Source organism: Alligator mississippiensis, chromosome 14 (genome assembly GCF_030867095.1).
Source record: "Alligator mississippiensis isolate rAllMis1 chromosome 14, rAllMis1, whole genome shotgun sequence".
NCBI lineage: Eukaryota > Metazoa > Chordata > Crocodylia > Alligatoridae > Alligator > Alligator mississippiensis.
In genome coordinates this window covers 14,384,164-14,397,500 of record NC_081837.1, presented here as the reverse complement: position 1 = coordinate 14,397,500, position 13,337 = coordinate 14,384,164, and the positions used below count along the sequence as shown (strand labels likewise).

The following is a 13,337-nucleotide window of genomic DNA, read 5'->3' as shown; positions in this document are numbered from 1 at the left end:
CTCGTGGAAGTAACAAAACTTGGCAATAGTTCTTGGTCATAAATACACCCACCCAACACGACAAGCTGAATCCCAATGTGCACAACTTCCAGGTATCTTGCTGGTCATCTTAAAACTACATCTATGTACTTACCATCCCCAGTCCAAGGCTCCACAAGGAGGTTTTCAGGCCCTGATTTATCTTCCTTCCCCTTTACATCACACGCTTGCAGAGTTAGCTGTAATGGTTTTCCTACACAAGAAAAGCAATAGGTTTGTCAGTAACAATAGGGAAACTATTGGTAAATTTTAAGGTCTTCATACACAAAAAGCAAAAATACTAAAAAAATATTAAAAGGGAAAACGTAGTCGTTTTACTTTGCATCTTTAAATAAATAAATAAATAAAAGAAACATTATGTTTTTGTGACTTTGTATACAATTAGCATCTCAACCAAGATAGGAAATTGAAGTTATCACAGTCTGAATTCCTTCAACTGTAGCACATGCATTTTGGAGTTCACAACACATGACATACTGAATACTACCTTTATACTGGGAAACAGAGAACACAGTTGTCAGGGAAAAAAAATGACTTCCCAGACTGTTGAACCTAATGTTCCATTAATAATCTTTTGCAGTTAAAATGCTTACATTTGTCATAGGTAGGCTTGGCAGGGTTCGATTTTTACTGATAAATATCAATAAACATTGATTTCACCATTCACTCACCGGCTGGTGAAAAAATATTTCCATCAATAATAATCACAATTTAGAGAAGGGAGATTGTAACAGGGAACCCCTACCCCTGTTCCTGGACAGCGGACAAAGAGACAGAGGGTTGGGGGGGTTAAAGTGGAAAACAATGGGTGGCCAAATGATCTGTCAATTAACCAATTATCTGCTCATTCAGGCCTAATGACTCATCAGTTAAGCAATTAGGTGTTCTCTCACAGGTGGGGGGAAACAAGCTTGAGGGAGATTACAGGCTACTTAAACAAACCCCTATACAAACTGGGGAAAGGGGTGGGGTGGAGTGGAAGTAGAAGAATATTTGAGGCTTCAACCCCATGGCAGCAGGGTCCAGGCTGGCTAAGCAGGGGGAGTAGGGGCAAGGATGGATACCACCTCCTACCATGTTCCCAGAGCTCTGGGAGTGCCATTGCCCTTTTCTAATCCCTGCCTGCCTGGGTCTTTCCTGATGAATGAACAGAATAATTTAAAGCTGGTATGATTAATAGATTTATGGATATTTACTTCTTATATTTTGACATGTGATTTTATAAAACTTTTAACAGTATACCGGCATTACTAAATTGTCTGCAATCCTGAAAATGTAAATGGATAAAAATGTTAATAACTGCTTAAAATGACATTGCTTTTAGCCATCAAACTTATTACAAAATAAAATCAAATTCTGCCAAGCCTAGTCATAGGCCAGTTGGTGGTTGAATCTGATAAATATATTTCTCTGTATCAGGTTTATGTCAACAGGCCTGGTACGAATGCCCACAGTTTTAGGACTGGAAAGTGAAAGCAACATGTCCACAAATAACTCTAAACTTTATCAAATGTGAAATTAAAAATTATGAAATTATGTTAATCCTACAACAAGAATGAGTCTTCAGCAGACCAATAAACAAGCTGACTAGGGAACTTTAGAATCCCCTTCACTGAAAGTTTTCAGGAAGTGGCTGGATATGCGTCTCTGGGACAGTTTAAGAACAGCAAATCCTACATCTGTTGGACTAGATGGCCATGAAAGGCCCTCCCAACCCTATGATTCGCTGACAAAAATTTATACATAATGGCACTCTACTTACTAAAAAAGACTGAGAAAAGAAATTTAATGAAATCTACTGTAGGATCAGACTAATGTTACTAGGTAACTTTGATATAGATGAAACACCTTTACCATCTTACTATAAAAGAAAATATCCATGAAGTTCTTGAAGCCAAAATTACAGACTTCCTGCTCCAAAGTGTTATCACTTTGGTCCTTGGAAGAACCACAAAGCCCATGTATATCAATGGCAACGCATAGGGGGTGCACGTGCACCCCCTGAGAGCACTGATGCACCCCCTCACAGCCAAGCATACCCTGCTTAGATGACAGGCAGGTGGGACAGGCGAGAGCGCCGGTGCCTCCCGAGAGCGCCGGCTGGGGAGTGGGGGCACCATGAGAAGTGATCCCACGGTCCTTCTGCAGCCAATCCCGCCAACTGGGGGAGGGTTTCCACTGTGGCCAATCGCGTTGACCGTAGCCGATCGCGCAAATCCAGAAGTGTCGTGCTGACCTGGAAGTGCCAGTGGCACAGCACTTCTGGGCCAGTGTGATTGGCCGCAGGGGAGCCCCCCTTCAGTTAGCACAATTGGCTGGCACAATCAGCTGTTGCCAGTTGCTGACTGTTGGGGAAAGTGCACCCCCCTCAGGAGGCACCAGCAACGATCCCTCTAAGGAATAGTGGTCCATGAGTGCGCCGCTTTGGTCCGTGAGCACACCGCTTCAGTCCTGCCTGCCAGTAAGTGTCCCACAGCAAGTGTCCAGGTGGGAGCAGGCAGGGTTTGGCAACCACCCTTCCCCATGCTAACTGCTGCCTACAGCTGTATAGTGGAGCACTGTGGGGCAGCCATGGGCTGGACACAGTCAATTGGTAAAACTGATGCTGTGGCCCAGCCACGGGCCGGACACAATCAATTGACAGAACTGAAAGGGAGGCACAGGGGCCGGCATGGGACACTTACCGAAGGTAAGCCCCTCACTCCTCATGTGGGTCAGGCAGCAGCTCCTCCCCGAGGTGAGGCAAGGCAGGGATGGGGCTAGCACAGGCTCCGCTGGCTCCAGGGAACTGCTCTGTGGGCTCCGGAGAACTGCTCCATGCCTCAGCCCTGACGCCATGTGCCTCCTTGCTTCCCGAGGCAATCTGGGGGTGCAGAGCAGTTCCCCGGAGCCGGTGGAGCAGTTCCCCAGAGCCAGCAGAGCCCGCGCCAGCCACCAGCCCCAGCCCCCATCCCCACCTCGGGGAGAAGCTGCTGCCTGCCCTGCATGAGGAGTGAGGAGCTTACCTTCGGTAAGTGTCCCACACCAGCCCCGGTGCCTCTGCTGCACTCTGCGCCCAGCTCTCTCCGGGGGGGGGGGGGGGGTTTGCGCGCGCGCGGGGGATGTGTGTGTGCAGCATTAAAAAGTTGGTGCACAGCAGGATTTTTACTTGTGCACGGCCACACACGTGCAGCTTAGAGGGAACCTTGGGCACCAGTCGCCCATGTTGTATATATTCTAAGATTAGCTTCGATCTGATGCAAGACCCACAAGTGCACGTACTTTCATCTAATGAAGATTATCAAGCTGAAAAAACACTCTAGAACAAAGATGTAAATGATCAAGGAATGATTTGCATAAACAAAACCTGGAGAGCTGTGATGCTCTGTACATACAAGGAAGAAGGCAATTACCATTCATTTCAGTAATGTTTGCATAGGCCTATGAGCTACTTACCATATTTATAAAGCAGATTCTGTCTAACTGTTGCCATGGAAGCAATAAGTGATGAAGCTTTATATGGCGTGTCCAGATGATCCGTGATCGTACAGAGCGAACTTAAAACTTTGGCAACACTACCTCTGGCTAAGGCAAAAGCCAACAGTGTAAGTTCTACCTCTGGAGTGGCACAAGAACTGGGGGAAATAAAAAAAAGTATGAATTAAAAAAGGTCAATCAGAAAGGCAACCTACTGCATCAAAACAAATTCACCAAAAACATTATTTCACTAATTTATGTGGGGACCTATTTATATAATCATTTAAGTCAGGGGTATCAAACATAAGGCCCAAGAGCTGGATCCAGCCCCAGGGAGCCCTATAACATGGCACTGTTGCTGCCCCACATGCTGTGCCAGATCAGCCCCATGTCCAGTGCCCAAGACATGCACTGCCTGCAGTGCTCACTGGGTCCAACTGTCCTGAAACCACAGATGCCACATATGCTAGATCAGATACATGGGCAATGGGATCCATGGGCCTGATCCTGCCTGTGGACTGGCTATCTGCCACTCATTTTGTTTGCAGAGCCAGATGTGTTTGACACCCTTGATATAAGTCCTTTGCTTATAAAAACAGCTTCATGTTCTGTTTCAGTGAAAATAAGCACTGAAACAATCATTTAAAGCTTTAAAATTGTGTAGTTAAAAAGCAAAAAGTAAAATGAGCCACTCAGCTTTAGCCCAGGAATTCAGTATTTATGTACAGGGACCTACTGAATTCATGGTGGAAGTAGAGTGCGCGGAAGCTCCTTTAACCTTGCATGTCCCCCATAGCGCGCCTCGCCCCTTGCTCCCACCCTTGCTGCTGATTAGCAGAGGACCCCGCCACTCCTTCCTGATTAGCAAGGAAACTAAAACCACAGTTTTAAACATGGTGCTATTTTTGTCTCCCCGCCAGTCAGCAGCAAATAGCAGGGCCATCCAGGATCCCTCAGCCAATCAGTGGCAGGAGGCAAAAACAGCACCGTATTTAAAACCGTAGTTTCTGCCTTCCTGCTAATCAGAAGAGAGCTGCAACCAAGGCCCCTCCACCAATCAGTGGCAGGGCAAGGGGGGGCGGGGGGGAGGTGTTGCAAGGGATCCTGCAAAATTAAAGAAGCCACAGTGCACCCCATTTCCACCATGAATTTGGTAGGTGCCTATTTATGTATGTATAGTTCTTATAATAGAAATATTCCCTAGTAATACATCCTATTCCAAACATCATAGGTCTGGGCCCTCGATCTCTCTGCTTTCTGCACGTCCACTAGCAAAAAAAAAAGAATTTCACTTCCCAATAACCACTTGTAAGCAGACCCACTAACCTCAAGTTTCATTATGAGATACCTTTAAATACATTCTATTGAGAAATGAGCCTATATCGAAAACCTAAGACTTCTGTAATTATGTTGTGAAAAGTTTAATTTATTAGTCATTTATAATTAAAGCTGCTTAACTTCTACATGAAGATCTTAATGAAATATTATTTGTAAAAAGAGAGGCAGACCAAAAGAAAGCAACGGCATAATTCATATTGGCTGCACTAGTGCTGAATAGTAACAATCACGCTGACCTGGCCTCTCAAGCAATTCCATACGAACTAAGTATACTATTGTCATGAATAATTTATTTCAACAGCAAGTTCAGTTCACAAATTATACTTAATAAGAGTACTTCTGACTATTTTGAGGGGATATCACATTTTCACCAGTCTTGGTATTCATATATTGAACTAACCCCTCAGTATTTCTTCTCAATGGTAAAAGGGAAAAATGTATTAACTCCTGCTAATCTCAATGAACATTTTTCACTTGAAGCAATTTCCCACCAATTTAAACTTTAATTATATCATGACACCACATTTCAGGACACAAACAGAGAAGTGAGCCATTAACTTCATTTTGCTCATTATGGCTAGGGACAGACATTCAAAAAGCCTGAGCCTGAATAGATGCATTCTTTTCAGGTTAGTCTAACCTGCAAAGGTTGAACCAATTTGGAGGTGGATAGATGTTCCCTTTTCATTCCAGAAATGCAGGCACATGCCTGCAGTGGCTCAGGCTAGAAGCTGAGGGGCACAAGAGCAGCCCTCCCTTCCCTTTCACAGTGCCGAGCTGAGATGGGCATTGCTAGGCCCCAGCAGGGTGCTCTGATTAGGAAGGGGTTTAAACCCCCACCCTGCCTGCACTGTCTCATGCTTTTCCCTGCTTGCTGCTCAAGGGGTGGGAGTGTTGCCAGATCCCAGCCCCTGGCTAGTACTCTGAGGCAAAGGACGGGGGGGGGGGGGGGGGGGGGGGTGTACGCACAGTGTATGCCTCTCCCTGTCTGCAAACCTGACGGGGCTGCAAACTAGCCAGGGGGGGTGATAAAACCACAGTGTTATCAACCCATCAGCAAAACAAAAGCCTGTCTCATTAGTTCAAGCTCTTCTTAAACAGCTTCTTCTAAGGAAGGAAGGGAGGGACATTACCAGCTGACCTGTTGATTAGCTCCAGAAAGCCCTAAGTGGACACTGTTGTCTGCTTGTCCCAGTGAAACTGGAGACGCGCGCGCACACACACACACACCTCTGAACATTAGCTAGCATACTACATGCCTAGGCTCCATAGGGCTGGGGTCCATGCTGTGGGAGATGGGAGGAAGGAACGGTGAGAGGGAGGGGAGATCCCTGCTTGAGCAGTGCGCAAAGCCAGGCAGACCCTGTTCTGCCTGCAGTCTCTCCCAGAGCTCTGGCTAGGGAGGAGAGGGGTGGGACCAGCCCTGTCCTCTGGATCAAAGAGCACAGCCTAGCCCAACCCTACCCGGGGCTGCGAAGCATCTGAGGTGCTGGGGAACGCTGGCTGAACAGACATTGAATAAACCAATTTGACCCAAAATCAGTTAAGTCTGACACTACATTCAACCAGGTTTATCTTAAACCAGTTTCAGCCATTTTGAAACTGGTTTATGTGCACTGAACTTATGTTGTTACAGGTTTAAACCAGTTTCTGACCACTTAAACTGGTTTATGTGTAATGTCTGTCCATAGCCTACTAAACTGACCCAGTGGACCTGAGGAACCAATTCTTCACATTTACTTCTGAATTTTTCAAGGTATGAATAAACAAAACAAGAGTATACAAAATACAATAAAACTTAAGATTTTTTTAATGCTTTCAGTTACTTTATATTTTCCCACTGTACATATTAAGCTAAAAGTGCTCATACCTGGTTATTCTTATAAGAAAGCTATCTACTTCCTCCAGCACACTGGGAGACAAGAAACTTGAAAAGTCTGTAGAAGCAGCTGTCAGGGACAGTGGTGGCATATGCTGCAATGCTTTCCTGGAGAAGCAAGAAAGCATAACATCAGAATAACTCAAGTAAGGCAGATGAGCTAAGACAGGAGCATTACAAGTGAAAGGCTGCTTAGAATTTTTAAACTTATATGATCACATCTCTTCGCAACACAATTTTCTATCGTGAGAGATGTATGAGGTATATAAATATAACCTTTCTGTATGTAAAAAGACAGCATTTGGATTCTAGATGGAAAAAGTTCATAGACGGCTCAATCAGTAGCTGCATAAATATCACACTTAAGTTCCAACCCTGCTATTAAATGCACACAATCCCTAATTTAGAGAGACAGCATACAACAAAGCCATTCTATGAAACATATTATTAACTTCCACATGGAAAATTGTTTGTTTTGTGTACAACCACATTTGAAACATTTTAAAATAAAGTTTCTTCTTTTTAAGAATGAAATGTGTATTCATTTTTAAATTGAACAGGACATTGCTGTTTTGAAAGAAAAAAAGCCACTAGAAAAATCTCTCCTTTCGTAACTCAAGCTTACATTCCAGTAGAGAATTTTCTTCCTCCCCATTTGCTTTTCTGCTTTCATAGAAGAGAAACACCCCCGCCCCCAACAAACTGGGGCTTTTGTTATAACTCTAAGAATTTTTTAAAAATCTGAAAAAGGATATTTAGAAAGAATATGATGCCCAGATCCCAATTATAATTGTTATTGTAAAACCTCCCAGCGCTTAATTTAAATATCAATTTACTGTCTGAGTAGAATGCTTTGCTTATGATTCCAAATAAATATCTAAAAAGTAGTACAAGCTAAGACCCCAATTCTACAAGCACTTTACATCAGAGGACCTTCTCCAGTGACACTGAGAACATGCAGTTACTCAACTGCAGGGTTGCCAACCAAAGAAAAAAAAAAATCTAACTTTTTACTAACAGCCAATTTTTTTTTACTGACACAAGTTTTTACTAATATATAAAATAAAAAGGTTGGTTGTTAGTAAAAGGCCTTCCCCTCTGCCAGCCCCACTTCCCCCATTCCAGCATGGATCCTCAAAGAAGCCTACTTGCTACCCAGCAGTATTATACGCAATCTGGGACACAACAGCAGCACACGGCTGAGAAAACACTCCCTGCAGGGTGCTGTACTCCTGCTTGGGTAGCAGGTGGTGCTTAGGGTTACCATACATTCATGTTTTCCTGGACATGTCCTCTTTATGAGACCTCCCATCTCCATCAGGTGTTGCTTTTTTTTTTTTTAAATACCAATAAATGTCTGGGATTTTGCTCTGCTCAGCATCAAAGTTTTCTTGGCACTTCCCAAGAAAGGAGATGCTTGGGACTGGAGGGAGGGCAATTGGAGGCAGAGAGCATGACATGCGTCTGTGTGTACACACGCACGTAGCCGGCATGCAATCAGGCAGGGTGGTGAGAACAGCCCTGACAGCTGGATGCAGGTAAGTTTATGGGGGGCAGGGGTTGGAGTGCCAGGGTTTGAGGACTGTCTGGGGGGGGGGCTGTGTGTGCACACGCATGCACACACAGGGGGCAAGTGCCTGGTGGTGCTGGGGGAAGCTTTCCAGGCGCTGGGGCTGCAACAGGGCGGGGGAGGCAGGGGAGGCACCTGCCCCTCTAGTGGGGGAACGGACAGAGTGGCCCTTTGGGAGCAGCAGGGAGCTGTGTGGCTGGGGTGCCTGTGCTTGTAGGGGTAGGGCAGCCAGAAGACACTGCAGGGCTGCGGGGTTGGGAGTGAGGGGCACCAGCAGGGCTGGCAGAGCTGTGGTTTGGAAGCAAGAGACACCAGGGGGGCGGGGGACTGTGGGTCAGGAATGAGGGGTATCAAGAAGGATGGGGCGGGGTGCTGCAGGTTGGGAATGAGGGCACCACAATGGTCTGGTAGGTTGGGTGGCTGTGGCAAGGCACAGGCATATCACTGTCGTCCCCCCCACAATCATATTACTGCCTAACAGGCGGCCTCTTTTTTGAAACTGGAAACATGGTAACCCTAGGGTACTACTCTGTTCTGTTTGTTTGAGCTTCAATGAAGTTGCAGCTGCTTAGTGTTTTTACTAATGGCTAGAGTTTTGGGGAGGGGGGTTGGGGGGGTGTTGTTTGTTTGTTTTGTTTGCTTACAGACTTGCCTACAACCATTTTAGCTTGATTTTTAATGACCATTGGTAACCCCGCTCAGCTGGTTAAAAAGGGTCTGAGAGACTGCATAGACAAATTAGAAAGAAAGTTTGCAAGCATTCCATCTTGTGACTTCCATTGATACTAGTGTCAGTGCTGTTATGAACACCATTGTTATAGGAGGTTCTGTGATTTAAAATCATTGAGCAGAATAGTTTGGCAGCCATTCAAGGAAACATTACTCAGCAAAACTAGCCATCATCACTGCAAGAGGCATGTCCACCCCAGGATCCCATAAATGCCAAACCACTCCTCAAAAATATTCTGTACAACGTTTACAGAAAGAAATGCTCTTCAAAAGTGGAATTCTGAAAATGTCCAATGAAAAAATCAAAGTGGTACTTGCTAACAAATGAAGCAAAATTGTGAGGCTTCGAAAGACTGTGCTGGCTATACTTCTTTCAAAAATCTATTTACCTTCGTAGTTATCACACTACACAACCTGTTTGTCAACACAGCAGAAATGTAATATTTTACTTCACTATACTGCCTAGATGCCTTGCTCATGAATGACAATACACGGAGACCTTCAAATAAAACTTAAATGTATAACTATAAATCTGAACAAGACCCTTTATATATCTAGTTGGATATGCTTATCCATAGCAGTGACAAGTATAGATTGCTAATTCTGCACAGCACATGATTCAGAGCACTTTCTTGGAACATCTAGTTATATTCTGAAATATTTCAATATACTCAGATGTTCTTGAAGATTTTCAATGGTTATTAGGATACTAAAGAAATACAAGTTTCAAAGCATTTTCTCCCTTAAAAAGGAGACATAACAGCAAAATAAAGAAAAATTTGTGTAAAGGATTGGCAGTCTTGGACCCAATTAACATACCAACACTTAACATAAGAGAAACAAAAAAAATATAAGCAGGAACAACAGTATCTTTACAAAGTTAAACAGACCAAATTAGCACAGTGAAAACAGTCAACATTCAACTCATGTGCAAGCAACCATGTGCTTTAAGCCAAAATGTCACTGGATGTGTCTACACACGCACTGATTTGCTTTTACTAATGCACATTAAATTTAGTACCTCCAATATGAGGTACTAAATTAACACACATTCAGATGTGCTAATATGCAGTAGCGCATTTGCACATTTTTTCAGTGATGCTTAATGCGCAAGTAGACTATTTTACTGAGTAATAACATAAAGTCACAATTTTTTATGTCATGCTTTAATGTGCAGTAAAAGTCTACTACACGTTAAAGCGTACATGTAGATATGCCTGCTAAGTAACAATTAGTTTGACTGGACTGAAGGATCACTGTCATAAGTCACTATCCAAATACTTGGGCTATTCAAAACCACAAATTATGACCTGATAGAGAAAAAGGGTCAGGATCATTGATTGCAATTTATTTTCTTTCAACCATTATCCCTTCCTAAAAAGTTACATTTTTATGGGGGAATCAACTATGCTGGCTTAAAAGCAGACATTATTAACAAACATTATTCCCAGAACTGTGCTGGCAGGACCTGATGGTGCATAAACAGATATTTTGGCACAGCACTGAGTGAGGGTTGTTTATAAAACGAAGCTAAATTAAGCATCATTCATAAAGGAAATGGGAGGTAATCAACATGTCTAAACAAAAAACAACAAAGCTGGCAATAGGAAATTAGTTAATTTCCGGCTTCTAAGAGAAAATTACAAGCCACATAAGGTAAAATAAGATGGCATTCTACCAGCACGCATTCAGCCATTTACTGATTTAACAGGCGAGTTGGCCACGAGGCCTAATAAGCCAAATTTTGTTTGGGTACTTGTAACATGCAAAAAGCACAAAGGAAAGATTATGCAGTGTAGGGCTGTCAAAGATGCATTCCGTGGAGCTGTATCATCCAGCTCCCACGGCTTTCCTTAGTCTCATACAGGCAGAATACACGGGGTGCTAGATGGCTCCACGCGCTGCACGCAGCATCACTTCTAGCTTGTGTCTCAGAGCAGTGGAGCAGCCGCCACATGCAGCACATCTCCAGAGCAGCCGCATGCCACTTGGCTGCCATGCGGCACAGCTCTGCGGCAGCTGCCACATGCAGCCAAGTTCTGAAGCAGGCAGAGCAGAACCAGCCCTGTACGTGCCACCCACTATTCTGGAACACAGGATCACTCGGTGGATCTAGTCCAGCCTGTGGTCCAGCCCCATGTCACAGAGTTTGATGCCCCTGATGTAGTGAAATCTGGTAATGAAGGAGTTTTAACTTCCCAGTGAAGTTATAAAGACAGTTCAGTACAGAAAGGTCAGAAACTGTAAGAAAGCAAGGAACTTTGGTACTTACTGAGTATTTTGTAAAATAGTGTGAACAAAGGCTGGATTAGTTTCCATGGAAGCTGTAACAAGTGAAGTCAGCAGAGACCAGTACCAAATAGCAGAAGCATCACATACTGAGACACCAGTCTTTTTAATTCTTTGATAGCCGACAGCCCTGAGTCCATGAATTCTGGTATCGCACCCATCACTAAGGCAACGTTTGATGTTTATCTGTACATCTGCCAATAACGGCAAATGAGAAAAAAAGGGTAATTTCTTCCATTCAAGAACCATCAGGTTTAGCCATAAGACAAACCATATGTATAAAAGAAGTAATTCCCAAAGATTGACATGCATAACAAGTGCATTTCACTAAGGAATATTGCCAAGTGTCTATATGATCAAATGCACCCATATTTTTGCTCACTTATAGGAATAGCAATTTGGAAAATTCCTTTCAGAAGACTCTTGTGCCCCACTACACAATCTGAACCATTAGTTCCTGTAATGCAAGAAGTGGGGTTACAAACTTGAAGATTATGACAAAGTAAACAAACTGTCCTCCAAAAGTACAAATAAGAAATTTACTTTACTAGATTTTAGCTGCATCTTAAAGGCAATATTTCTGGTAAGTTCTCTGAAGACTTCCATCACGTAAGAGTCAAATGCAAACCATTTTAAAAGTTGGACAAAACATATTAACAACTTCTTAGTTGAACTGGATGGACAACACTTATATAGAGTTAGTTTTGAGGTCTAAGCTCTCTCCTCTGACCATTTCTTAAACCTCAAAAGTTATTTTTCTTAACAAAAATCAAAATTTCCAAGTTTCAGAAATCATCCCTGTTCCCTCTGATGACAGAGTCAACACGGTACCAACAGATTTGTTGCGTTTAAAAAGCATATAACTGGCTAACGTAAAATTATCTCACTACTGTGGAGATGGATGTGAAGTGTAATCCTTTGATTACAACATTCCTGAAAAATTGTTTTTCTGACCAGACATGTGATTTTTGTTGCCCACTAGCAGCTACTATATTGTGCCACTACTAAGAAAAACAAAACTAAAACACCCCACAATTTTAACCCAAGTTCTCTTGGAATCCTGGGCTAACTCAACAACTTATTTTCTAATTCTAAGAAGTTCAGCACATTCTCCTCTGATCTCCCAGCCTTTCACTTTGAGAAAAGCAAAACAAGAAAAACACCAATTGTATCTTTATTGACTCACACATCTGACTAATGTTAGCGTTTTCCAACAATGTTACGTAGCCAGTGATATTGCTGGGAATGTGAACATCGCGGACCTCCTGGAGATTGCTGGCATTCCTTCCAACTGCCACCGTAACTTGCTGTGGCATATAACTCTGGTCATTAGCTGCCACTGCAATGGACAGATGTCTTAGAACAACATCTGGTTTCATCTTTAAACTGAAAGACAACAACAACAAACCACAATAGGCATCTCCCGAAGAGAAGAAAAATCAAGAGCCCAATTTTCAGTTAAGCCTCAGTCTCCATTTCTGCAAGCACAGATACGTGCACTGGTATTTGTCTAATTACTTGCATAAGCTTCACCAACAACACATCCCAAAGCCTGAGTTAAAAGGTACAAAATACTAATATTTGCACCTCCAAATACAGAAGCTACCATGGACAATTAGGACCTAAAATTACCATGCTATTCGGAATAAATGTTGTATGTTTGCCAAATTATCACCCATTCAACATTAAAAGTCTCGTCCATCTGGTGAGAAGCAATGACGGTCTTTCAAAAATGTAAAAATGAATGTCTCTAAACAATAATCAGCACAAGCATATTAGCATTTGCAATACATCTCAAAAACACAGGGCATTTATACACGCATTCTGTGGAGAGGGGCTTTAAACAGAGAGGCTCTTGGGAAGGGAAGACTTTAATTAAAAGCAGCTCCAAGAGACACTCTATTTAAAGTGCCCAGAGAGTCATGTGTATCAGCATCCCCACACTGAAAAACGGCAGCGGGGATACTTTAACTAAAGCTCTTTGAATAAGCTTTAGTTAAAGCACCCCTACCACCATTTTTCAGTGCGGGGACAGTG

General features: G+C 43.2%; 1 protein-coding gene across 2 annotated transcripts in view; it reads right to left on the bottom strand.

Annotated features, from left to right (window-relative positions):
* ZZEF1 (zinc finger ZZ-type and EF-hand domain containing 1) overlaps nucleotides 1-13,337 on the bottom strand; it is a 90,181-nt gene that overhangs the window by 67,954 nt on the left and 8,890 nt on the right. For both annotated transcript variants that reach the window (XM_014608010.3, XM_059717154.1), the window contains exons 5-9: nucleotides 12,487-12,686; nucleotides 11,284-11,494; nucleotides 6,704-6,820; nucleotides 3,475-3,653; nucleotides 134-232 (exon numbers count right to left, since the gene is read on the bottom strand). In XM_014608010.3, coding sequence (XP_014463496.3) covers nucleotides 134-232; nucleotides 3,475-3,653; nucleotides 6,704-6,820; nucleotides 11,284-11,494; nucleotides 12,487-12,686 — 806 coding nt within the window. The remainder of the gene's footprint in view (nucleotides 1-133; nucleotides 233-3,474; nucleotides 3,654-6,703; nucleotides 6,821-11,283; nucleotides 11,495-12,486; nucleotides 12,687-13,337) is intronic.